Genomic DNA, 27,651 nt, shown 5'->3' on the forward strand with positions numbered 1-27,651 from the left:
CAGGTGTCTTTAATGCATCAGTGCAGACTCAATGGGCCGAAGGGCCTCTTCTGCACTGTATTACTCTGTGATTCTATGTCATCGCTCCCCTCATCCAAGTCTCGGATATAAATTGTAAAAAGTTGAGGCCCCAGCACAGACCCCTGCAGGACTCCACTCGTCACATCCTGCCAATCAGAAAAGGACCCATTTATGCATACTCCCTGTTTTCTGCCAGCCAGCCAATCCTCTATCCATGCTAATATGTTACCCCCTACACCATGAGCTCCCATTTTGCACAATAACCTTTTATGTGGCATTGTCAAATGCCTTCTGGAAATCCAAGTACAGTACGTCAACGAGCTCCCCTTTATACACAGCGCATGCTACTCCTTCAAAGAACTCCAATAAATTGGTTAAACATGATTTACCTTTCACAAAACCACGCTGACTATTCCCGATTACCTTGTGATTTTCTATGTGCCCAGCTATAGCCTCCTTAATGATAGATTCTAACACCTTCCCCACGACAGACGTCAAGCTAACTGGCCTATATTTACCTGTTTTCTGCCTCCCCCACACCACCCCCCCCTTCTTGAAAAAAGGGGTTATATTTGCAACTTTCCAGTCTGATGGAACCCTTCCCAGAATCTAGCGAATTTTGAAAAATTAACACCAATGCATCTACTACCTCACTAACTACCTCTTTTAAGACCCCAGGATGAAGCCCATCAGGACCCGGGGACTTGTCAGCCCGCAGTTGCATCAGTTTACTCAGTATCGCGTTCCTGGTGATTGTAATTTCACCAAGTTCCTCTTTTCCTTCCACCTCCTGATTTACAGCTATTACTGAAATGTTTTTTGTATCCTCTATAGTGAAGACAGAAGCAAAATATTTGTTAATTTTATCCGCCATTTCCTTATTATCTTCTATTAACTTCCCAATCTCACTCTCTAGAGGACCAATATTCACTTCACTTACTCTTTTCCTTTTTTAAATACCTGTAGAAATTCTTGCTATCTGTTTTTACATTTCTAGCTAGTTTCCTCTCATATTCTAATTATTCTAATTTATTTCTACTGATTAACCTTTTAGTCATTCTCTGTGGTTCTTTATATTCTGACCAATCAACTGACCTGCCACTTATCTTTGTACAATTGTATGCTTTTTCCTGAAGTTTGATGCTTTCCTTAACTTCTTTCATTAACCACAGATGGTGGGTCCTCCCCTTAGAATTTTTCTTTATAGTAGGAACATACTATTCTGAGTATTCTGAAATATCCCCCCCTAAATGTCTGACCAAGGTCCATTTAGTTCACCTTCAACCAACCTGTTAGTTGCACGATATAATGATAATGGAGCTGTTGACTAATCAGAGAAATTAATCTCCATCAATAAATCCATAAATGGGTGGTTGATGGTCGGCACAGACTCGGTGGGACGAAGGGCCTGTTTCAGTGCTGTATCTCTCTATGACTCTATTTAGTCTCCAACAGACCCAGACATGGGGTCGGGAAAACCCCACTGATGCAAAGTTTTGGGAACCACGGCCAGGATTTAACCCTGGGTGGACAGGAGCCAGCAGCAAACCCACCACCACCTCGCCTGGGGATCTGACCCGTATTTTGCAGGTCGCCGGGCTTTAATTGGTGTGAGACGGGACTTTCACCCACTTAAGGTAGGAAGTCCCATCTAATAGAGTGGCGGCCACTGCTGGGACGACAGCCCAGCTTGAAGGTAATGATGTCGGGGAGCCCGGAACAAAGGTAAGTTTTGGTTGCCTCACCGGGGGTGATCGGGCAGGCCCCGGCAAGCCAAGGGAGGTCGAATGAGGGGGATGGGGGCGTGATGAGTGTTAGGGGTGGTTGGGGCAGAGGGGGTGGCCCTCCATCAGGCACAGGGTGCCCAACCATGAGGGCCCTCCTGGGCCATCAGAAAGCTGCCTGCTTTTGTCAGACATCTTCTCGGGCCTCGGCCGCCCGACTGGGCACGTGTAAAATCCCTGTCGAGGCAGGCGAAGGCTAAGTGGCTCCCGGAGCCTCCTGCTCCATTTAAAGCCACCCTCCCCTCTCTTTAGGGGGGGCGTAAAATTCAGCCTCATATGTCTAAAGTCACCTGTCTCCAGCATGCTACACTTGACACATTTCATGACTCAGATTACTCAAACTATATGCCACAGTGTTATTTTCTGAGAGAAATCTATCTAATTTGCATTTGAATGAATCAACACAATCTGCTTACACTGTCTGTGCCACAGACTGACCACTGACTTACTGAAATGTTCCCACAAATTAGTTCAGAATTTATCCTCCTTCAAGCACAGACCATGTCCTCTGGTGCGACTGTTCTGGACAGGTGAAAGCGTGGTCATGATTCTTTAGAATCTTAAAAATAATCATATCACCACACAACCTTCTCTTTTCCAGTTAGACTATGCCTAATTTACACAACTGCGTCCCATAATCCAATCCCTCTATCATTCTGGTTGTTCTTTTCCGTATCCTTTCAACAGCTGCAATGCCCTTTCTGTACTGTGGTGGCCACAACTAAATGCAGTCGCACCAATGATTTAGAAGGTGGCAGGATTACTTCACTATTTTTGCTCAGTGCGGATCTTTTAATACATCCCAACATGTGATTTGCTTTCCTCACTGCCGCCGAACATTGCTGTGATTGCTTCAATTTATTGTCAATTGGGATCTCAGATCACTTTCATTTTCCATTACTGTTTTTCCATTTAAGCAATTGTCCCTTCCTGGATGGTTTGTCCCCATGTGAAGCGCTTTGCATTTCCCTACACTGAATTTCATCTGCCCAATTCTCAGGTTTTTCAAATCCTCCTGTAGCTAACCCTGTTCAGTTTTACAGTCTATCACCTTCATTAGCTTTATCTGCAAATTTAGCCACTGCATTTGAGACTCCTAGCTCCAGATCAAGTATAAGGTGGTGGAAGCAGAGACAATCAATTACTTCAAAAGGAAATTGGATGAGCACTTGAAGGAAATAAACTTGCAGGGCTACAGGGATCAAGTGGGAGGATTGGGACTGACTGAACCACCTTCCGTGCTGTAAATGACTCTATTAAGATATTAAACAAGAGGTCCAAAACTCGCTAAGGCACCTCCCAAACCCGCAATCTCTGTTACCTAGAAGGACTAGGGCAGCAGACGCATGGGAACCTTCAAGTTCCCCAAGTCACTCAACCTTCCTGACTTGGAACTAGATCGCCGTTCCTTGGCTGACACTGGGTCAAGATGCTGGCACTCCCTTCGTAACAGCACTTTGGATGTACCCTACACCACATGGACTGCAGGGACTCACAACCACCTTCTCAAGGGCAATTAGGGATGGGTTGTAAATACTGGCCTTGTCAATGATGTCCACATTCCAAGAATGAATAGAGAAAATCAGACTCTTGTGGGACTCCCCACTGGTAACATTCTCCCAGACTTATAATCCCTGTACCATTACACTTTCATATCCATTGTAAAATATTTCCACTCATTACTACTTTATTTTCAGTTTCAAGCTTCTCAGAGGAACTGTGTTAAGTGTCTCACTGAAATCCGAGTACACTGCATCCACAGCCTTACCCTATGAAGCTGCTTTACCACACTCAATAGAAATAAGTCAATTAGATCGGCAGAACCACTCTTCTAAGCCCATATTAGACGTCTTTATGATTTCATTTTTAATCCAGATGCTCATGATCTTATCTTTGATGAGGATTTCCATATCTTTACCCACATTGGATGTCAATCCCACTGGTCTGTAGTTTCTCAAGTCATGTTTACTTCCTTTTTTAATATATAAAAGGAGAACATTTTCTATTCCCTAGTCCCCAATATGCAATGATTTCTGAAAGATTTATCCCACAGTTCCTGCAATTTTCTCAAGAATCCTCAGATGCATCTTACCAGTCTCTCAAATTTATTCACCTTAAGTTTGCAGAGCTATTCACCATGCTGATAGTTACATGAATAGTGTCAGAACTTCTCTCTGCAGCATTCTCTAGTTCCCTTTCCAGATCAACTAAGTTACCAGTTTCCTCCCTGGTAAGGGACAAACTTATTTAGCACTTTCGTAACCTATGTGGCATCAATTGTCATAGTCATCTGATCCCACTTTCAGTTGCCCCATTCCAGCTCTTGCTTTTCTTTTTCTCCTAATATAATTAACAAATGAAGTTTTTACTTTTCTACCCATATTCGGTTTGAAAAATGCAGACTTATGAAGTTTATCATTTGTCTTCAGGGATTGGTTAGTGATAAATTTAGCCAACTAATCACATACCTGTGCCACACTAACTTTAAACACTTCTGGATTACCGAGGGTGAGCTTTGAGTGGCGCTACACAGATTCCACAGGGGCAGACAGCATGGCAGGCATTGATATCATTAAAGAACAGCGTGTGGATCACACAGGCAGCGGCCCACGGTGCTACCTGCATCGGAGAATCGATTGAGTCAGCGTAGCAACGCTATGTGAATGAATTTCTCGAGTGTATTACAGGAGCTGGATAGCAAGCTAGTACTATCTTCTCAGCTGAGTATTTCCAGAAAATGTTCATCTCTAATACTTCAACTATTTTATCATCACTGTCACTTGCATCTTTTATCATTAAGTTATACAGCACAAAAAGGCCATTCAACCCATCTTTTGGAGTTCAAACTTTAAGGCTACAGGAAAAAAATCAGCAATACCAGTTGATCTCCCATGGCATTGCTGTTCCCATGAGAAAATATTTCCTTGTGTAATGGTCTTATTAAAAAAAAATCCACTTGTTTATTTCCGTCTCTCTGAATAACTTTATCTTCAACTTTCTGCCTCCTTTTTCTCTCCCTAGAGGCTTTTTATATACCTTCGAGTGGATTGTTCTGCAACATCAGCATCACCCATTGAATACATGCACCCACATTTGACCAAACGTTCAAATTACACCTTAATGACAGGAATTAATTATCTGATGGACTTGCTGCTACATTCCTGGCATCTAGCCCTGCTAAGGTGGGGGAGGGATTTTAAAAATTAAAAGTGCCACTTCGTTTGGTACCAGGCAGGGCAGAAGATTGAAAAAATGCTTCTCTTCCAGACAAGTAATGCAGGTGCCACTGGCAGTAGCCTCCCTCCTACTCAAGGCTGGCAATTCAGTGGCACAAACAGCACCAGGTGCCCGGTAAGTGGTACAGGCAGGCACAAAACCTACTCCAGGTGATCAGAAAATCCAGCCCCTTGTCTCTCTTTCTTTCCACATCTTTTTGACTCTCTCTCATACAAACATATGAATTATGAGGAATAGGCCACTCGAGCCTGCTCTGCCAATGAGTTCATGGCTGAACGGATGACTCCACATTTCCACCTATCCCCGATAACCTTCTACCCGCTCTCTCTCATTCTGTGCTTCACACACGTTTGCACTCGTTATGTCTTACATTCTCTGCTTTTCCTCTCACCTACGAGGCACAGAGAGAGAGAGAGAGAGAGAGAGAGGGTGGGGGGGGGGGAGGGAGGGAGGGAAGGGAGGGAGAGATTTGGAGCACAATGTACAGTAGTCCAAAAGGCTGAAACCCATTACAATGCCCTCCCATCTGCATTCAACTGGCAAATATTGAGTGGGCCACCAGGCTGGAGGCACTGAAGATCAGGTTAGGGAGTTGGCAGGGAGCAGAACCTGGAGAAACATCAGTAGTGCACCCTGGAACTGAAAAATGGGCTGGACAGAAGGCTGGCCAAAAGTGACATGGGCAACAGTTACTTTGATAGTATGCCACAGAAATTTTCCCGAGTGAGGAGATACCTCACATATGTCCACATCCTTATCTACAAAGGAGCTGATATGTGGAGTCTTACTGTTGGTGTGACTAATGAGGTTTTCAAATTGATGAGTGGGTACAATACCCAAAAGCTCCTGCTGTTCTGCCATTCTCCATTAGTGCACTGCAGCAGCCAGCACTTGCCATTTGCTTGTATTCATAGAGTTGAGGCAATGACAAGTTGCACTGGAGCGAAAAACAACATTGATTTTACAGGTAGCTTCTCCCAGCTACTGGAGGGTTTAATTACTCGAGCTTCAATTACTTCAGAAGTAGTTCTGACTCAATGTAGATTATTCCTGATGCAGCAGCGTAAGTGAGATCAGTGACACCTCACTCCAGACTCAGTGGGCATCTGTTGCAGGAATGGTGAAACGTTCCACGTGGCAGTAAAAGCATGGCAGTAACCGACCCAGTTCAAACTTCTCCGCCTCCCCAGTTCTAAGCCCTCCCCCGTTACTGACCCAGTTCGAAGCCCTCCCCCTCCCCTGTTCAGACCCCTCCCCCTCCACAAACCCAGTTCGGAGCCCTCCCCCGTCACCCACCCAGCGCGGACCTCTCCCCCGTCACTGAACCAGTTTGTACTTCTTAGGTCCATGGTGCTCTGAGAAATGACACGATTTTACAACCCACCATGGTGAACCTTGAACTCATGATCTCTGGGTTCCTGGCCCAGCACCATAACCATTACAATGCTGTACTCTGAATAAATGATAAGGCACTGAGCCACGGAGGAGAAGAAAGTCTCAGGTTGGATCCCTATTATGTACGATGTACATCACATTATAATGCATTGCACTATATGCTTCTTTTTCACATGAACACTGACGACACCCAGCTCTACCCCACCACTTCTCTTGATTCCTCCACTGTTGCTAAATCAGATTGCTTGTCTGACATGCAGCACTGGGTGAACAGAAATTTCTTCCAACTGAACACTGGGAAGACTGAAGCCCCACAACAATCTCCTGTTCCCTAACCACCGACTTCATCCTTCTCAACTGTTATAATACTGAACCAGACTATTTGCAATCTTGGTGTCATATTTGACACAAGATGAGCTTCTGACCGCATATCCACACCAACAGGAAGTCTGTCTAGTTCCACCTCTAACATCGCCCAACTCCGTCCAGCCTCAGTTCATCTGCTGCTGAAATTCTCATCCATGCTTTTGTTACCTCGAAACCTTGCTTTTCAAATGTATTCTACCCTCCCTAAACCTGAGGTCATCCAACATTGCTACCTCTGTCCGAACTCGCATCCATCACCTGGTGTGCTCATTTACCAACATTGGCTCCCAGTCAAGCAACGCCTCAATTTTAAAATTCTCATCCTTGTTTTCAAGTCCGTCCATGGCCTCACCCAACCCCATCTCTGTGTACTCCCCCAGCCCATAACTTTCAAATACCCGCGCTTTAGGGCGGCACAGTGGCGCAGTGGTTACCACCGCAGCCTCACAGCTCCAGTGACCCGGGTTCAATTCTGGGTACTGCCTGTGTGGAGTTTGCAAGTTCTCCCTGTGACTGCGTGGGTTTCCTCCGGGTGCTCCGGTTTCCTCCCACATGCCAAAGACTTGCAGGTTGATAGGTAAATTGGCCATTAGCAATTGCTCCTCGTATAGGTAGGTGGTAAAGAAATATAGAGACAGGTGGGGATGTGGTAGGAATATGGAATTAGTGTAGGATGAGTATAAATGGGTGGTTGATGGTCGGCACAGACTCGGTGGGCCAAAGGGCCTGTTTCAGTGCTGTATCTCTAAACTAAACTAATACTGACCTCTTGAGCACCCTCAATTTTAATCGTTCCACCATTGGTGGCCGTGCCTTCAGCTGCCGAGGCCCTAAGCTCTGGAATACCTTCCCTAAACCTTTCCACCTCTATTTCCTCCTTTAAGTTGCTCCTTAAAATCTACTACTTTGACCAAGCCTCCACATCAGTAAAATAGTGTATTCGATACTTGCCTGGTGACCAGAGAATGAGGGGCAAGAGTGGGGAGCACTCTTAATTGTATAATGTCACTCATTACCCATTTTCCGACATCAACTCTGTCCAATCATCAGCTTACCAGTACAAAATGTACCAAGGTAAGCATCACAGTTTTTACATACAAGTACAGATAGTAATGTGCAAATATCAGTCTGTAATTTCAAGGCAGAAATTGAAAATCGGATTATAAAGAATTCAGTTGCTGCTCTTGTATTTATCAAAAGCAGCCCTTCCAATGACTGGGTCACAATTTTACTCTACGTGTATAATCTATACTTTAGAACTTAAATCAGCGCTCCTCTCACTTCACTGCGCATTACTTTTTTCTGTACCGTACTTCTTCTTTGGCCTCCTTGTCTCGAGAGACTGGAGGTGGTCAGTGGTTTGTGGAGCAGTGCCTGGAGTGGCTATAAAGGCCAATTCTAGAGTGACAGACTCTTCCACAGGTGCTGCAGAAAAATGTGTTTGTCGGGGCTGTTACACAGTTGGCTCTCCCCTTGCGCTTCTGTCTTTTTTCCTGCCAACTGCTAAGTCTCTTTGACTCGCCACACTTTAGACCCGCCTTTATGGCTGCCCGCCAGCTCTGGTGATCGCTGGCAACTGACTCCCATGACTTGTGATCAATGTCACAGGACTTCATGTCACCTTTGCAGACGTCTTTAAAGCGGAGACATGGACGGCCAGTGGGTCTGATACCAGTGGCGAGCTCGCTGTACAATGTGTCTTTGGGGATCCTGCCATCTTCCATGCGGCTCACATGGTCAAGCCATCTCAAGCGCCGCTGACTCAGTAGTGTGTATAAGCTGGGGATGTTGGCCGCCTCAAGGACTTCTGTGTTGGAGATACGGTCCTGCCACCTGATGCCAAGCATTCTCCAGAGGCAGCGAAGATGGAATGAATTGAGACGTCGCTCTTGGCTGACATACGTTGTCCAGGCCTCGCTGCCATAGAGCAAGGTACTGAGGACACAGGCATGATACACTCAGACTTTTGTGTTCCGTGTCAGTGCGCCATTTTCCCACTCTCTCTTGGCCAGTCTGGACATAGCAGTGGAAGTCTTTCCCATGCACTTGTTGATTTCTGTATCTAGAGACAGGTTACTAGTGATAGTTGAGCAGAGGTAGGTGAACTCTTGAACCACTTCCAGAGCGTGGTCGCCGATATGGATGGATAGAGCATTTCTGACGTCCTGTCCCACGATGTTAGTTTTCTTGAGGTTGATGGTTAGGCCAAATTCGTTGCAGGCAGCCGTAAACCTGTCGATGAGACTCTGCAGACACTCTTCAGTGTGAGATGTTAAAGCAGCATCGTCAGCAAAGAGGAGTTCCCTGATGAGGACTTTCCGTACTTTGGTCTTCGCTCTTAGACGGGCAAGGTTGAACAACCTGCCTCCTGATCTTGTGTGGAGGAAAATTCCTTCTTCAGAGGACTTGAACTCATGTGAGAGCAGCAGGGAGAAGAAAATCCCAAACAGTGTGGGTGCGAGAACACAACCCTGTTTCACGTCACTCAGGATAGGAAAGGGGTCTGATGAGGTGCCGCTATGCTGAATTGTGCCTTTCTTATTGTCATGGAATGAGGTGATGATACTTAGTAGCTTTGGTGGGCATCCGATCTTTTCTAGAAGTCTGAAGCGACCACGTCTGCTGACGAGGTCAAAGGCTTTGGTGAGATCAATGAAAGCAACGTAGAGGGGCATCTGTTGTTCACGGCATTTCTCCTGCATCTGACGATCGGAGGACAGCATGTCAATGGTCGATCTCTCTGCACGAAAGCCACACTGTGCCTCAGGGTAGACGCGCTCGGCCAGCTTCTGGAGCCTGTTTAAAGCGACTCGAGCAAAGACTTTCCCCACTATGCTGAGCTGGGAGATTCCACGGTAGTTGCTGCAGTCACCTTTGTTTTTATAGAGGGTGATGATATTGGCATCGCGCATGTCCTGAGGTACTGCTCCCTCGTCTCAGCACAGGCAAAGCAGTTCATGGAGTGCTGAGAGTATAGCAGGCTTAGCACTCTTGATTATTTCAGGCGTAATGCCGTCCTTCCCAGGGGCTTTTCCGCTGGTTAGAGAATCAATGGCATCACTGAGTTCCGATTTTGTTGGCTGTACGTCCAGCTCATCCATGACTGGTAATGGCTGGGCTGCATGGAGGGCTGTCTCTGTGACATCATTCTCCCTGGAGTACAGTTCTAGGTAGTGCGCAACCCAGCGGTCCATTTGCTTGCGTTGGTCAGTGATTGTGTCCCCTGATTTAGATTTGAGGGAGGGGCGGTCTTCTTGATGGCTGGCCCAAAAGCTCTCTTAATGCCATCATACATTCCTCTGATGTTTCCGGTGTCTGAGGCCAGCTGAATATGACTGCATAGGTGTTGCCAGTAGGCATTTGCGCAGCGCCTGGCTGTTCTTTGTGCAGTGCTTCTGGCTGCTTTTAGTGCTACGGATGTTAATTCGCTGGGGGCTTTCTTGTAGTTCAACAGTGCAATGCTCTTAGCGGCTATGACAGGTTCCAGCTCTTCAAAATGAGATTGGAACCAGTCTGCATTCCTCTTCGCACGTTTGCCCCAGGTGGTCAAAGCTGACTCATAGATGGTGTCTCTGATGTGGGCCCACTTGGTCTCAGCATCCCCTGTGGGAGTGTTTTGAAGAGCTTTTACAGGTGAATTTAGAAATTTTTGTAACAGCTGTGGATGAGAAATTCTGCTTGTGTTGATGCGCGGGTGGCCCTTCTGCTTGGAGTGATGCAGCTTCTTTGGTCTGAGTCTAACCTTGCTGCACACCAGGGAGTGTTCGGTGTCGCAGCCCGCACTGTGGAAGCTGCATGTGATTTGAACACTGTTTAAAGAGGCTCGCCTTGTGACCATGAGGTGCAGCTGGTGCCAACGACGCGATCTTGGGTGCCTCCATGAAACCTGGTGACTGGGTTTAGTGTGAAAGAACGAGTTGGTGATGCAGAAATTGTGATAGGTACACAACTCAAGCAGTCTCTGTCCATTCTCATTCATCCTTCCAACGCCATAGCGCCCAAGGCAGGAGGGCCATGAGTCATGATCAGCCCCAACCCTGGCATTAAAGTCCCCCAGCAGGAACAGGTGTTCGGTGTTGGGAATGCTACTAATGATATTATGGAGTTCCTCGTAGAACTGGTCTTTAGCTTCAGGTGGGGAGCAGAGTGTTGGAGCATAGATGCTGAGTAGGTGTACTGGACCAGAGGTGGTGAGCAGTCGGATGGACAGTATGCGTTCCGAGCCATTTGAGGGAGGCTCTATCATGCTGAACAAGGAGTTTCTGATAGCGAAGCCCACTCCATGCTGTCTTGGTTCTTCAGGATCCTTACCCTGCCAGAAGAAGGTGTAGTCTTGCTCTGTTAGAGATCCACTCGCAGGGAGGCGTGTCTCCTGAAGTGCTGCACTGTCCACATTGAGTCTACTGAGCTCGTTGCTAATGATGGCGGTCTTCCAAGAATCGTTGATTTGTGTAAGGTCTTCCGACAGGCCAGGACACATAGTTCTGACATTCCAGCTTGCAAAGCGAAGGGCTGGTACCTTCTTTCCTGCTGTTTGGTGCGGTGTTGCAGTCCACTTTTCGGGCAATGACCATGAGCTCCAAGCACCCATTGAAGCAGGTGGACTGTGGCGGGACAGAACCTTATTGACCAGGGGCTGCCCGGTTTGAGGCAGGCGGTAGCTGTCCAGTGAAGTGCGATGACCTCTCCCACCTACAAAGGCAACCCGTGGCGCCCAATCTCTACGCCAATTAAGCTGGACTTATAACCCGTAACTGCTGCCTTCCGTGTTGTTTCGGTCGCTGTGAGGCGACTATGGAGTGACCTCTCCATGGCGCATGCCTGGGTGAATTTATGGAGGTTGAGAGTTGCCCAAGCGTGAAAATCCCCCTCTAGGCCTTTCTGCTGGGGTCCAAAGGAGTGCAGAGCACGACGTACTACTCACACATAAAATCACACAATACATTCCACCATATTGCCTGGCAAGCTTTATTACAATAAATTGTTCCTGTCTAAGTGAATTTGCAAATTTACTGTTTGGCCAATGTTACAATGCAATCGTGAGTTCTCTGCTCCCTCCATCAGTGGGTCGCCAGGAAGTAAACTGTCGACTTCTGTGTTTCTATTGAAGCTGGTCACTAGTCACTGGCTGAAGAATGAGGCAATAATTATGCACCTGAGGTAGGTTCAGCAGCAGAGTTAAGTGCACATTAAAAGAATCGGAACATGAAAAGTTTAACTGAAGATCCAACCTTTTTCTTTATTTAGTTTTACAGTTGGAGCTATTTTACTTTTTTTTCCCCTCTTCCATTTATGCTCCTTCATCTGGGCAGCAGAATCAAATGGTTTTTGTATGAAATGCAATCACCTACTCTGATCCCCCACGCTGCAGGCATACTTCAAACAGGGACACTTAGCACCAGCTTTAGGTTTTCACTCCTTTCCACTCCCCCTCCTAAAGATCTTGTCCCATTGTCGTGCTGTACTTGGCAGCCCAGCTGGAAGTGTTATACTCACATCAGACTCTTTCACTAAAGTACAGCAACTGCAACCCAGCACATCTACTCAATCTCTCCACTATTCAATAAGAAAACAAACAAACTCAGAGAATCCTAATCTCCAATTCAGTCTCCACTGGAAGTCTTAATATAGTCTCCATGATGAATAAACTGGTCTCCATAAAAAAAAAATACAGCACAGGCTTCATGTGAACAGCAGTTAGCCAGCAATACAATCCCAAAGACAATGAAACAATGGGCAGGATTTTATAGGAGGCGCAGCTCCTGGCACTGGGCTGAAACTTCACCTCAGCATTTTCGGCTCTCCCCCAGAGTGATGTTGCAGTGTTTTGACGGTTAAGTGTCCTGCGCCAGGACTCCCATCCCTTTAAAGATGGGGAGCCTGCCTCCAAGAGCTGCCGGTCAATCACAGGGCCGACAGCTCCGCAGTATTGGCAGTGCCACTGGGAGCAGAGCCTTGGGCCCAGGCCTAGCGCTGGAATCCCACACCCTCAGGTAAATGAGGCGATTGTCAGGGCTCTCTGTGGGCTGCAGATCGCTCAGAGAGGAGAGACACCTCCACCCCAAGGAGGGTGCCTTGTTTTACAAGGCACCCCCCAAAACGTTAGATCTCAGCAAAGGCAAGAAGAGGCCTGAAAAGTGGCCGTTAATAGGCGACATAAGGGCCTCAATTGGCCTCTGGGAGGGAAGGCCATTGGCCTATCCCACCCCGGGAAGATTGAGAGTCTACGGGTTTCGCAGCCTCTGACCTTGTCTCGGGAGGCCCATAAAATTAGGCCAATGCATAGAGGGGAGACAGTGCAGGAAAAAAAACAGAATTCACAACTGACAAAAGCAAAATACTGCGGACCGTGGAAATCTGAAATATAAATTGAAAGTGCTGGAAGAACACAGCAGATCTGGCAGCATCTGTAGAGAGAGAGAGAAAAAGAGTGTTAACCTTTTCTTACTCCAAAAGATGATGCCAGACTTGCTGAGTATTTCCAGCACTTTTTATTTTGGATTTCTAGCATCCGCAGTATTTTGCTTTTATTCAAGTAAATCAGTGCTTCATCTGGAAGGAGTGTTTGGGGCCTTGGATGGTGAGGAGATAAACAGGCAGGTGTTGCACCTCCTGCGATTGCATGGGAAGGTGCCGTGGGAAGGTGACAAAGTGTCAGGGATGATGGAGGAGCGGAGTAGGGTGTCGCGGAAAGAACGGTCCCTTCAAAATCCTGACAGGGGAGAGGAGGGGAGGGAAAGATGTGTTTGATGGTGACATCATGCTGGAGGTGGCAGAAATGGTAAATTATCTTTTGGATGTGCAAGCTGATGGGATGGAAAGTGAGGACAAAAGGAACCCTGTCGTGGTTCTGGGAAGGCGGGGAAGGGGTGAGGGCAGAAGTGCGGGAAATGTGTGTCGGACATGGTCGAGGTCCCGGTCAACCACAATGGGGGGCGATATCCCCAGTTGAGGAAAAAGGAAACCATATCAGAAATACTGTCGTGGAAAGTTGCATCATCAGAACAGATGTGAGAGAGAGAGAAACTGGGGGAATGGAATGGAGTCCTTACACGAGGAAGTGTAACTGAGGTAGCCGTGGGAGTCGGTGGGCTTATAATGAACATTAGAGACAGCCTATCCCCAGAAATGGAGATAAAAGTTGAGGAAGGGACGGGAAGTGTCAGAGATGGACCATGTGAAGGTGCGAGAAGGGTGGAAATCGGAAGCAAAGTTGAAGAAGTTTTCCATTTCCAGGCGAGAGCAGGAAGCAGTCATTACTGTACCCCACAGAAAGACAACCATAACTAGGACCCATGTAGGTACCTATGGCAACACCTTTTATTTGAAGGAACTGATTGGAGTTGAAGGCGAAGTCGTTCAATGCGAGAACAAGCTCAGCCAGGTGAAGGAGGGTGGTGGTGGCTGGGGACTGGTAGGGCCTCTGTTCCAGGAAGAAGCAGAGAGCCCCAAGATGATCCTGGTGGGGGATGGAGGTGTAGAGAAAAGGAGACGGTTAGGACCAGGAAACAGGAAATTGTTGAAATGTCATAAGGCATCAGAAGAGTCACAGATGTAGATGGGAAGAAACTGGATAAGGAGAAAAAAAACAGAGTCAAAATAGGAAGAAATAGGTTCAACTGGTAATCCCTGTTCCACGCTCACATAGGAACTTAGTTTCTGCTTCACATGACAACACAGGTTCCAGACACAACAATGCAATGGCCCCAGCAGGAAGAACCTTCAATTTAAATTAAACCGATGCCCTATTAGTCAGTTCGGATGAAAGGTCACTGACCTGAATCGTTAACTCTGCTTCTCTCTCCACAGATGCTGACAGACCAGCTGAGTATTTCCAGCAAATTTTGTTATTATTTCAGATTTCCAGCATCTGCAGTATTTTGCTTTTATTATCCTATTATTGGCTGCTGGAGTTCAGAGTTTGCACAATATACTGGATTAAAACTGAATAGAACTGCTCTCTGCCACTCAGCATATTACTTGCAAAGCATCAATAATTTTGCTCACTCGCACAAAAGGATTTTTATATAAAAACAGAAGATCTTACAGCTGCCCTCAACTGAACAGCTTGTATACATACCCGATGGGAATGCAAATGCCCATACTCCACTAACTCTGCACCTCAGGTGTCAGGAACCTAGTCAGGAGGGTGGCACAGTGGTTAGCACTGCAGCCTCTCAGCTCCAGTGACCTGGGTTCAGTTCTGGGTACTGCCTGTGCGGAGTTTGCAAGTTCTCCCTGAGACCGCGTGGGTTTCCACCAGGTGCTCCGGTTTCCTCCCACAGCCAAAGACTTGCAGGTTGATAGGTAAATTGGCCATTGTAAATTGCCCCTGGTGTAGGTAGATGGTAGGAGAATTGTGGGGATGCGGCAGGGAATATGGGATTAATGCAGGATTAGTATAAATGGGTGGTTAATGGTCAGCACAGACTCAGTGGGCCAAAGGGCCTGTTTCAGTGCTGTATGACTCTATGACTAACCTAGGCCAGCAGCTGATCTATAGCCTACAGGCAGTCAAATTTCACCCTTCAAAAGGAGGTTAACAAGTACGGCTCGTCCTTAAATTAATGCGGCTCACTTTAACAGCTTGGAATAATTTACCACACTACTGAAAGTGCACTATCACTTATTAAGGATAGTGGAATGCATGACAGGCGCAACCACTTTCAACATTCCTGTCAGCAAATGTCTCACATATCACCACTGCTGATTAACGGGCAAAGCCCATTGCTGGATTCAAAAAGGGAAAGAAATGTGTGCCATCAACTCTGATATTTCAAGGTGAAGGCTTGAGTATAAGAGTAATACTTCAAAGTACTCCCCACCCCCACCCCCAGCCTTTTATTGAACATAATGCCCCGAGCAGATATTTGAATTTTATTGTTGATCTGGTGATCCGAGAGTCAGGTCTCCTCACTTTGATCACTCTAGTGATGCCAATTACAGGGAGCAGCACCCCATGTCCTTGGGTAGTTTCCGTGCAAACAACAGTGAGGCAACTTCAGCTGGTCTGTGAGCTCAGGGCCTATACCATACGCAGGGAAACTTGCACTCTCTCCAACAGGACAAGAGATCCCATTTGGGCATCTCCAGGACTGCAGTAGGCTGACACATAAAATCATCAAAAGAAATATCCAGCAAGAACATTCTATTTTCCATGTAAAGGGGGGAGTACCCTGAACAAAAAGCTTTCCCCCCACTCTTTCCCCTCCCTTTAGGAGGTGGTCACATTTTGGTGGATTAAAACACTGAACCACAGGTGCAGCTATCCAACACTACCTCAACCACAGAAGACTGACTGAGCAGCCCAGACAGAATTTCCTCTTCGGTGCTGAAGCTAAGGCTTCTCCAAGTCTAACCATGCTCTTATTTCACAGGTTGTTGAGAGTTAACTCAAGGAGAAGGGGGAGGGAGAACACTATAACAGTGCCAACCACAAGCACAAACCACAACACAGGCAGCTGGAAGGATCTGTGAGCTCATAAAACTGTACTGATTAGTGTTCAACATGGGGTGCATCATTTGCAAAAAGTGGCCACTAATATTAAAATAATGTTTCAATTTGCGACATCACAGCATATCACTCGAGTTCTAACTTGAATAAAACCAAATTAACTTGAATCCCAGTTGAAAGCTCTTGGTGTGCGTGAGATAAATCTAGCAAATCAAGTGATCCATTGGTTGACATTGTATTAGACTTTGAAGCTCTAGAAGTCCGGTTTAATGATATGCTGTTGCCAGTATTCCCAAGAAGAGATCAAAACCCTCCGAGTGGTGAGCATTCATACCCATCATATCTACTCTGACGATATTGATTTCCACAGCAGAGATTCTGTAGCATTTTCCCTCAGCCACAAATTTCCCTCACCTGTGACTAACAGGACCCTTGACCATGTCTGTCCCACACCCAGCTCTCAACATCTACCAAACCAGCTTGCATCATCTCCAAACAACTCATTACCAAGCTCACCTCCTCCTCCCCTCTGCATTTTGCAGAAAACCATATCTGGCAAATATTTTGCTGCACATTTCCATTCTGTCCATAAGTGTGATTCTGACTTTTCTCTCCCATTCCGACCTATATGCGATTGACCTCCGACACTGTTCCCGCCAGGCTCAACACAGGATCCACCTCTCAATCTTTTGGCACCCCGCAGCCCTCTGGACTTACACCAGCTTTAAGTTTACATCTTACACATGCCTTCCAACACCCGCCCCTTCCTTTCAGGAGCTTACTTAGCTATTTTCATCTTCCTTTTGTTTCGTAATGTTTTGTCACTACCGTACTGATATGACCCTTGTATATCAGTAATACACACATTTCAAATTTTTAAAAATTGGTCCACAGACTATTTCATCCATTAACTGCCTCTTAGTGAGGGTCATCAGTATCTGACTCCTGACTTTTACTTGTTGCACTCTTCCCTCTCTCTATCCCTTTGTTCAAGGAGCTCACTTATCTTCAATTTCCACTTATGATAGGTCTGTACCCAAAAAGTTAGCTTGACCTTTTTCTTTACAGATCCTGTGTATTTCTAGAATTTTCGGTATTATTCTGCATTCGATATGACAATCTGCCTCAATCAGTTCAAAATGGGTAGGTTTCTTCACTCCCTCAACCATTTTCCAAACAAGGGACTGACAGTTATTATGTTTCTGGACGTAACTTAATATTTTCTTTATGCTTCATGCCAAAGACCACTTACATAAGCAAGTTCTCACTCTGTGAACTGGATTGTGCCTTTACACAGCCAATATCTGAGTACCATAGTGCTCCTGGGGGTCAAACTTGCTTACTGGCTTCAGCTTACTGGGTGTATCACAAGTCTCCCTCTCTTCCCCAGATCACCTAGAACATAGAACAGTACAGCACAGTACAGGCCCTTCGGCCCATGATGTTGTGCCGAACCTTTAACCTACTCTAAGATGACTTTGGAAACTGATAAAATAAGGACTCTTGCAGATCATGGCTTACACTACAACCGACAGTACTAATGTATTAATGGATAAAGAAATATATTCCTATACAGATTTTTGTTGTGCAAAGATATTAAGGGATTTGGAGCAAAGGCAAGTAGATGGAGTTGGCTCAGATTATTTCACTGAATGGTGGAACATACTCAAGGGTCCAAATGGTCTCTTCCTGCTTCTATGGGCAAAGGCAAAAATGTACAGCGATATACAGAATGCAATGATTTTTCCTCAATACAGAAGCAAGCAATCCCCTGTGCTGAAATCCACAGTACAACTGCATCTGAAACTAAAACTCTGATCATAAGCTTACATGGAGAGTTTTCATCAAGTCTCCTTCCCTCTGCCTCTAATGTTTTCAGGACTAATGCATTTGCCCAAGATGTACTTTACTGCATACAACAGACAGGAAACCAAACATTTAGTTCCCATGATTGCATCAAGCTGTCAGACATCCATAGGATGTCAAATCAAAAGGATGTTTGCTGGTAAGCTCTGACACTCTTCGTAGATCATATCTGTGATGCAGCACCCCAACACCTCGACAAATATAGATCAGGAGTTCTTCTGGATAAAACAATGCTCCTAACTTTGCATTCAATACGCCAGAACCATTTTTGCGCTTCATTCTAGCAACCAACGAAGGCACAGGCTTTGCTTCTGTATCGATCTGCATCAGCCACACCGGGCAACTACTGCATAGAAACATTGAAAATAGGAGAAGTAGGCCATTCGGCCCTTCGAGCCTGCTCCGCCATTCATTATGATCATGACTGATCATCCAACTCAGTAGCCTGTTCCCGCTTTCACCCCATACCCTTTGATCCCTTTAGACCCAAGAGCTATATCTAACTCCTTCTTGAAAACATACAATGTTTTGGCCTCAACTGCTTTCTGTGGTAGCGAATTCCATATGGGTGAAGAAGTTTCTCCTCATCTCAGTCCTGAAAGGTCTACCCCATATCCTTAGACTATGACCTGGACTCCCCCACCATCGGGAACATCCTTCCTGCATCTACCCTGTCAAGTCCTGTTAGAATTTTATAGGTTTCTATGAGAACCCCCCTCACTCTTCTGAACTCCAGCAAAAATAATCCTAACCGACTCAATCTCTCCTCATTGTCAGTCCCACCAACCCAGGAATCAGTCTGGTAAACCTTTGCTACACTCCCTCTATAGCAAGAACATCCTCAGATAAGGAGACCAAAACTGCACACACTATTCCAGGTATGGCCTCACCAAGGCCCTGTATAATTGCAGCAAGACATCCCTGCTCCTGTACTCGAATCCTCTCACTATGGAGGCCAACATACCATTTGCCTTTGTTACCGCCTGTTGCACCTGCATGCTTACCTTCAGTGACTCATGTGCGAGAACACCCAGGTTTCGCTGCATATTCCCCTCTCTCAGTTTATAGCCGTTCAGATAATAATCTGCCTTCCTGTTTTTGCTACCAAAGTGGATAACCGCACATTTATCCACATTATACTGCCATCTGCCATGCATTTGCCCACTCACTCAACTTGTCCAAATCACCTTGAAGCCTCTCTGCATCCTCCTCACAACACACCCTCCCACTCAGTTTTGTGTTATCTGCCAATTTGGAGATATTACATTTAGTTCCCTCACCTAATCATTAACATATATTGTGAATAGCTGGGGCCCTACTGATCCCTGCGGTACCCCACTAGTCACTGCCTGCCATTCGGAAAAAGACCCATTTATCCCTACTCTTTGTTTCCTGTCTGCCAAACAATTTTCTATCCATCGCAATACACTACCCCCAATCCCATGCATTTTAATTTTACACGTTAATCTCTTTGCCCAAAGCCTCCTGAAAGTCCAAATAAACCACATCCACAGGCTCCCCCTCATCAACTCTACTAGTTACATCCTCGAAGATTTCCAGTAGATCTATCAAGCATGATTTCCCTTTCGTAAATCCATGTTGACTCTGACCGATTCTACCACTGTTTTCCACGTGCTCTGCTATAAAATATTTGATAATGGACTCTAGAATTTTCCCCACTACTGACGTCAGGCTGACTGGTCTATAATTCCCGGCTTTCTCTCTACCTCCCTTTTAAATAGTGGGGTGACATTAGCTACCCTCCAATCTGTAGGAACTGTTCCAGAGTCTATAGAATCTTGGAAGATGACCTCCAATGCATCCACGATTTCTAGGGCCACTTCCTTAAGTACTCTGGGATGTAGATTATCAGGCCCTGGGAATTTATCGGCCTTCAATCCCATCAATTTCCCCAACACCATTTCTCTACTAATACAGATTTCTTTCCGTTCCTCTCTCTCATTAAACCCTGTGTTCCCCAATATTTCTGGTATGATATTTGTGTCCTCCTTTGTGAAGAGAGAACCAAGGTATGAATTTAGTTGGTCAGCCATTTCTTTATTCACCATAATAAATTCCCCTATTTCTGACTGTAAGAAACCAACATTTGTCTCCACCAATCTTTTTCTCTTCACATACCTATAGAAACGTTCACAGTCAGTTTTTATGTTCCCCGCAAGTTTACACTCATACTCTATTTTCCCCTTCCTAATCAATCCCTTGGTCCTCTTTTGCTGAATTCTAAACTGCTCCCAATCCTCAGGTCTGTTGTTTTTTCTGGCAAATTTGTATGTCTCTTCCTTGGATCTAATGCTATCTCTAATTTCCCTGGTCAGCCATGGTTTGGCTACCTTTCCCGTTTTACTTTTGCGCCAGACAGGAATAAACAATTGTAGCAGTTCATCCATGCGCTCTTTAAATGTTTGCCATTACCTATCCACCATCATCCCTTTAAGTAACGTTTCCCAATCCGTCATAGCCAACTCGTGCCTCATACCTTCGTAGCTTCCTTTATTACGATTCAGGACTCTAGTCTCAGAATCAACTATGTCACTCTCCATCTTGATGAAGAATTCGATCATATTATGGTTGCTCATCCCCAAGGGGTCTCGCACAACTAGACGGTCAATTATTCCTCTCTCATTACACAATACCCAGTCTAGGATGGCCTGTTCTCCAGTTGGTTCCTCAACATATTCATCCAGAAAACCATCCCGTATACACTCCATGAATTCCTCCTCTACGGTATTGTGACTAATTTGATTTGCCCGATCTATATGCAGATTAAAGTCACCCATAATTACAGATGTTCCTTTATCGCATGCCATTCCCAACATCACCACTAAAGTTTGGGGTTCGGGATACAACCGCCACTAACGTTTTTTGCCCTTTAGTGTTTCTCAGCTCTACCCATACAGATTCCACATCGTCAGAGCTAATATCCTTCCTCACTATTGCGTTAATTTCCTCTTTAACCAGCAAAGCAACTCCACCGCCTTTTACTCTTTGTCTGTCCTTCTTAAATACTGAATACCCCTGGATGTTCATTTCCCATCCCTGGTCACCCTGCAGCCATGTCTCCGCATTTATTGCCCAACCTTAACTGCCCTTGAACTGAGTGGCTTGTTAGGCCATTTCAGAGGGCATTTGAAGAGTCAACCACATTGCTGTGGATCTGAAGGCACATGTAGGCCAGACCAGGTAAGGACGGCAGATTTCCTTCCCTAAAGGATATCATATCAGTGCTTCATATGTGCAATAATAAATTTCATTCCAACCACACCCTCCAGTACTACACATCCCTGTTAATTTAAACAGAATTGGATTTTTCAACACATCATTTTCTCCAAGAGTTTCCACTGAAGATTCACCATTCTCCCTCAAGCAAAATATTTTCAAAGTGCTTCTGATCTATACTAACTACACTGTATCATCAGTTTCCATATTACAAAGGATATAGAAACACTGGAGAAAGTGCGAAGATGATTTACAAGAATGATACCAGAACTCAGAGGGTACAACTTTGGTTGAGGCTTTCTTCCCTAGAAAATCGAGGTCTGTTCGGTAACCAGAGAGAAATCTTCAAAATTAGGTAGGGATTTAATGGGGCAGATGTAAAGATGTTTCCACTTGTGGGGGGAGTCCAGAACTAGGAGCCATAAATATAAGATAGCCACTAATAAATCCAATAAGGAATTCAGGAGAAATTTAATTATGCACATAGTGGTGAGAATATGGAGCTTGCTACCACAGGGATAAGTGAGGCGAATATCACAGATGCATCTAAGGGAAAGCTAGATAAGTACAGGAGGGGTAAAGGAATAGAAAGTTATGTTGGTCGGGTGAGATGAAGTAGAGTGGAAGGGAGTTCATGTGGAACCTATTTTTGTGCTGTACATTCTTTATAATACGTGGTTAGCAGGGACCAATCCTGATCCAAGAATTTTATTTCACACTCACACTTTATGCTTCTACATAGATACAGAGACAGGGACAAAACTATTATTCTCTTTCACTGTCTCTTTCCACCAGTGTCCCCATCTATGCATCATCCATTCTGTACGCTTCGCGCACACTATATTTTTCAATCTCCCTTTCTGCAGGTGTCTCACCTTTAAACCTACTTCCCATAAAGGCACGAGCCATATTCCAGGCTCAGACAACAATAGTTCAAACACCTCCTAAGACCTCTCTATTCACCATCAAAAAGCATTCAAATTATGTGCCACAGCCATCACCATTTTGGGCAACATTTCCAAAGACCACCTTCACCACCAGCTTATTTGCCATTTTTGTTTCAGAAAGTTGCAAAATTAGTTTGTAAGAAAGTACAGGAAGAATGCATGTCAATCCCAACAGCTCCTTCGCTGAATCACAGTAAGGAAGTGCACAAAACTAAACGGCCTAAAAGCAAACAGTAGACAACCCAGCCAAGCAAGTAGTTTTGAAATAATACAGCTCATTATTGATAAATTGAATTTAACAGGTCAGAACTTAGTCCATGAGCTGGGCAGGGAGAAGCAACAACACACGTGGGCAAGTGGAGTCCAGAGTCAATGAGTGTGAGCGGCAGACATCATATCAAGGACAGAGAGTGGCAAAAGGAGGCATGTTATACTCCAGAAAGCCAGCTGATGAAGGATAGAACTGGAGCCAATCTTTACACATTTCCATAAGCATTTATTTACAGAGTTAAACGTTACAAGCAAGCAGCTCCTAACCCCACTATCACAGTTTTAATGTGTCTATTTATAGGGGTGAAATTGAATTCCCAGTTAATGCCCACCATCTGCAAACAATTAAACACAACTAATATACAATTAAGAGTGCACAGTAAGTAAACATTACAAAGGCTGGAAATTTTCATTGGGCAGGAGGTCCCACCTACCGGCTGAAAAATTGGCAGTGAACCCGCCTCCGCTGGCCCGGGGAGCCAGGCCAGGATTTTTCGCTCCCCAGGCCCTTAACTGGTCTTGGGCGGGACTTCCACCTCCTTTCAGACTCGCGGGGCCGAAGGGCCTCTTCTGCACTGTATTATTCTTGAGCCAGGAAGTCCCACCAAATGGAGCTGCCAACCAATCAGCGGGCTGGCAGCTCTTAGTCCCAGTACCGCCACCGGGAGCAGTAGCCACAGCTGGGACTACACCCAGCCATCGGAAGCAAGGTGAAGGACAGCCCTGGAAGACAAACAAGTTTTTAGGGCCTTGCCAGGGACAACTGGTGAGCCTGGGGCGGGGAGTGGGGGGGGGGGGGGGGGAGGAATGAGGGGAAGTGCGTGTTGGGGGTAGTTGGGGCTTCGGGGGAGTCCCTCCGTGGGGCACAGGGTGCCCAATCAGGAGGGCACCCCCCCCCCCCCCCACCAGCCTGCAAGAAGGCTGCCTGGTTTCACCAGGCGGTGTTCTTGAGGCATTTGCTGTCCAGCCGCCAGGGGGTGAAATACCTGCAGCAGCGGGAGGAGGCCAATAAGTGCCAGTTAATTGGCCACTTAAGGGCCTTGATTGGCCTGGGGCCGGCAGGCCATTTCTCGCCACTGCCCCGCCTAAAACTGCAGTGAGAGTGGGAAGGGGCCAGAACAGCAGCCCCACCCCCACAGCCTGCTCATTTGGGGGCCATAAAATTCCAGCTGCAGTATTGCAGAACCACCTTCCCCATAAATATCTCAAATTTAGCATCAAGCTTTGGCAAGTTGGGAAGTGACTGGCTCCTGGCCACCATGTGACCAAGACATGCACAATCACATGATTGCGACAGTCCAGTGAGATGTGTGAAATGGGTCACTTTGCAGTCCCATACAGGATGAAGCACACTGGGGAATGCAAGACCACATGCCTGTAGGAGTCGCCCTAATGATAAAGTGTACATAATTATATGAATAAGAATAAATTCCTGGAATTTTAAAACTATAAATAGAAGCTTCGAAAACCAAAAGGAAATGCAGATGAAAAATATAGCGGAGCAGGAACAAACCTGCAGGATTCTTTGCTTTGCCATCGGGATTGCTGGTTGTGGTCAATCCTAATGCTGCAGAACTCGACCCTATTGATGATGATGGGCAGATATTCTTCTTAACTTTGGTACTGTTGGTCACAGTCAGTCCACCAGGTGCCCCAGCCAACAGATCATCATTGCTCCTGCTCTTGGTCTGTTGTACAAGGAGAAACCACAAGAGTGAAGTCACAGTAAATTTTTAATAGCGTTACCAGCTTTGTCCAGGACATTTTCAAAGCGATGGTGAGATACTGGCAGCAAACCCAGTCACACTCAAACGACCCTCTCAAAAAATTCCCATGGGTTCAAACAACTTGACACAACTGGCCCACAACAGTTAACTACTGAATATTCGAATCATTGTGAGTAAATGGCCACAGTTTTGGTTATAAATAAAGGTTATTTGTAGTTACCCTTCATCTCATCCTCCACCCCATCTCAATGATAAAACATTCTGGATGGAAGACGACAACAGCAAAGTGGTTCAATTAACAGTTATTGGTTGTTTAAAGAAAGTTCTGATAAGAGGTGATCAACCTGAAGCTTTAACTCTATTTCTCTCACCAGAGTTGCTGTCAGACCCGCACAGTACTTCCAGTGTTTTCTGTTTTTATTTCAGGTTTAAACAAGCCATGCACTGGAAATGCAGAAATATTAAAGTAAATATTACATATATAAGGAATCTATGTAATGCCTTCAAACCCAACTCAAATGAGAGAAACATAAGGCAGATGGCTCTGTTCTCCTTACAACGGAGGGTTTTTAAAAAAATTATAAACAGTTTACTCAGTAAATAAAGAGTAAAAGATGCGTCTGAAGGCACATGATCTCAATGCTCATTCGCAAAGTTTACGTACATGTGAACATTAACCGTTTCGTGTGTTTGTTGGTAAAATAGTACGATGAAAAGCAGAATGAGCGTTTTTTGATTGTTGAGTGCTTTACTTCTTTGGTTAATAAACAGTGGTAAATATTTGTTCAGTGACATGTGAAATACATTTACATATATTGTGTGTGCGTGTGTGTGTGTGTATGTGCGTGTCCGTGTGTGCGTAAGGTGTGTAAGTGCATGTAGCTAAATCAGTGTCACTGTAACCACACCTGTGGCGAGTCAGCAATGTCTATTGGACAACCTGTGTATTCTTAAGGTTCCTGATCAGGCTTTCAGCAGATAAATCCTCAAGATGTGTAACACTGTTAACTAAAGGGATGATATATTTTAGTTGTTAGCTTTGCTTAACAGCCAAGCATCTCACTTTCTAGATCAGCAGTTCTTTCAAGCGTCAACATTCAATTTTATCCTATTTTGTTTGATTCATTTACAGGCTTTTTCGATAAAGCTCCTCCATTTTGTTGAAGGAAGGTGCATATGGGCATATCGTTATATATGGGCTGATGATTCTCCCAACGGGAATCATTACCTTTCTGTTGCCATACCCAAGAATTCAATACAGAGGCCTTAAATACTACCATGTGGTTAAGCTGTAACCCGAGGGAGACTGATAATCCGTTTCGGTACAATGTTTAACAGAAATCACGCTACAAGGTTTAAGAGATGTTCTTCAAGATAAATGTATCCTGGACATTCCAACCTTTTATAATGTGAACAAATGCATTGTGTACAACACTATATGAAATATCCAACCCTGTAATTTTAAGCCAAGAACAGTTCTCCAAAAGTCAAACTGCCCTAGAACCTAGTATACAGATTCCCACATTCATTTTCTTTGCTGTGAGAAAAATGTCTGCAAAGGAAATCCACATTGTGTTAGATTGTTTGGTGAGACTTTCCAAGCTATCCCATGATTTGTTGGACAGGTGCCAACATAATAAAAGCAGCACTGTTGGTTATCCAGTCCTTTCTCATCTGGTTTCAATAAATGAAAGCACATCTGCTAAAAAAAAAATGATTAAAAACAGCTCTATTCCTATCGATCACCTAAAACAAGATAGCTGTTAAATCTGTCTCAAAATCCTTCCAAGATTCACTGCATGAATCTATTTTAACATTGAGATTAACCTGTTTTAGGAATTGCATTTAATGGAATTAGAACAGTTCATGCTTGCCCACTAGATGGTCACTGGTTCAAGCGATGCTGTAATGCCAAAAACAGGAAGGAAATAGAGAAGCATGTATATACGAACATACAAATTAGGAGCAGAAATAGGCCACCTGGCCCCTCGGGCCTGCTCTGCCATTCAACAAGATCATGGCTGATTGTAACCTCAACTCCACATTCCTGCCTGCCCCCGATAACCTTTTACCACCTTGTTTATCATAAATCTATCTCCCTCTGCCTTAAACATATTCAAAGATTCTGCTTCCACTGCCTTTTGAGGAAGAAAATTCCAAAGACTCTCAACCCTCAGAGAAAAAATGTCTCCTCATCTCGGTCTTAAATAGGCGACCCCTTATTTTTAAACAGTGACCCCTAGTTCTAGATCCCCCCACAAGAGATAAGATCCTTTCCAATTCCACCCTGTCAAGACCCTTCAGGATCTTATATGTTTCAATCAAGTTGCTTTGTACTCTTCTAAACTCCAGTGGATACAAGCCTAGCCTGTCCAACCTTTCCTCATAAAACAACCTGCCCATTCCCATTCAGGGTATTAGTCTAGTAAACCTTCTCTGGACTGGTTCCAATGCATTGACATCCTTCCTTAAATAAGGAGACCAATACTGTACACAGTACTCCAGACATGGTCTCTTTTGGAGTAGGAATCTTTTAGTTTAGTTTAGTTTAGAGATACAGCACTGAAACAGGCCCTTCGGCCCACCGAGTCTGTGCCGACCATCGACCACCCATATACACTAATTCTACACTAATCCCATATTCCTACCACATCCCCACCTGTCCCTATATTTCCCTACCACCTGCCTATACTAGGGGCAATTTATAATGGCCAATTTACCTACTAACCTGCAAGTCTTTTGGCTTGTGGGAGGAAACCGGAGCACCCAGAGGAAACCCACGCAGACACAGGGAGAACTTGCAAACTCCACACAGGCAGTACCCAGAATTGAACCCGGGTCGCTGGAGCTGTGAGGCTGCGGTGCTAACCACTGCGCCACTGTGCCGCCCTTGTTGTATAAACTTTAGAAAAGGGCTGGATCATAGCTCTAAGAATGCCAGGATATGCCCCTTAACTACCCATCTTATCCAAGCTTGGAAATAGCTGGGGGGGAACACAGAGCAGCATCAAAAGTGACATCATGGCAGGACTACTAATGTAGTACCTGAGTAAGTTAAATTCAATTCCTATTACACAGAATTCCAGGAATTTTATTGGTGTTTACAGGTTATATCTTTTTATTTCCACAAGCCAAAATCCTGATCGTAGATGTAGTGAGACATGTCTAAGAGACAGAAGAGAAAGGGCAGAAACTTTGAAACGCCTTAATCTGGGACAAAATTAAACAGTTGGAAAAACAAGTTTAATAAATGAAAGTCGAAACATTTTTTTTTAAAGTAAATCATGCTTGACCAACCTAATTGAAGCTCTTTGATAAAGTAATGGAAAGGGTAGAGAGTAGTGCCG

The 27,651-nt window shown here is 45.1% G+C and overlaps 1 protein-coding gene across 12 annotated transcripts in view; it reads right to left on the minus strand.

Annotated features, from left to right (window-relative positions):
* The window catches only part of specc1la (sperm antigen with calponin homology and coiled-coil domains 1-like a), a 575,263-nt gene that overhangs the window by 334,632 nt on the left and 212,980 nt on the right, over window positions 1-27,651 (minus strand). For all 12 annotated transcript variants that reach the window (XR_010977306.1, XR_010977305.1, XM_068055453.1 and 9 more), the window contains one exon: window positions 24,091-24,265. Coding sequence is in view for 10 of the 12 variants with exons in the window: in XM_068055453.1 (XP_067911554.1) it covers window positions 24,091-24,265 (175 nt within the window). In the remaining 2 variants the exon portion in view is untranslated. The remainder of the gene's footprint in view (window positions 1-24,090; window positions 24,266-27,651) is intronic.

Source organism: Heterodontus francisci, chromosome 23 (genome assembly GCF_036365525.1).
Source record: "Heterodontus francisci isolate sHetFra1 chromosome 23, sHetFra1.hap1, whole genome shotgun sequence".
Lineage (NCBI taxonomy): Eukaryota > Metazoa > Chordata > Chondrichthyes > Heterodontiformes > Heterodontidae > Heterodontus > Heterodontus francisci.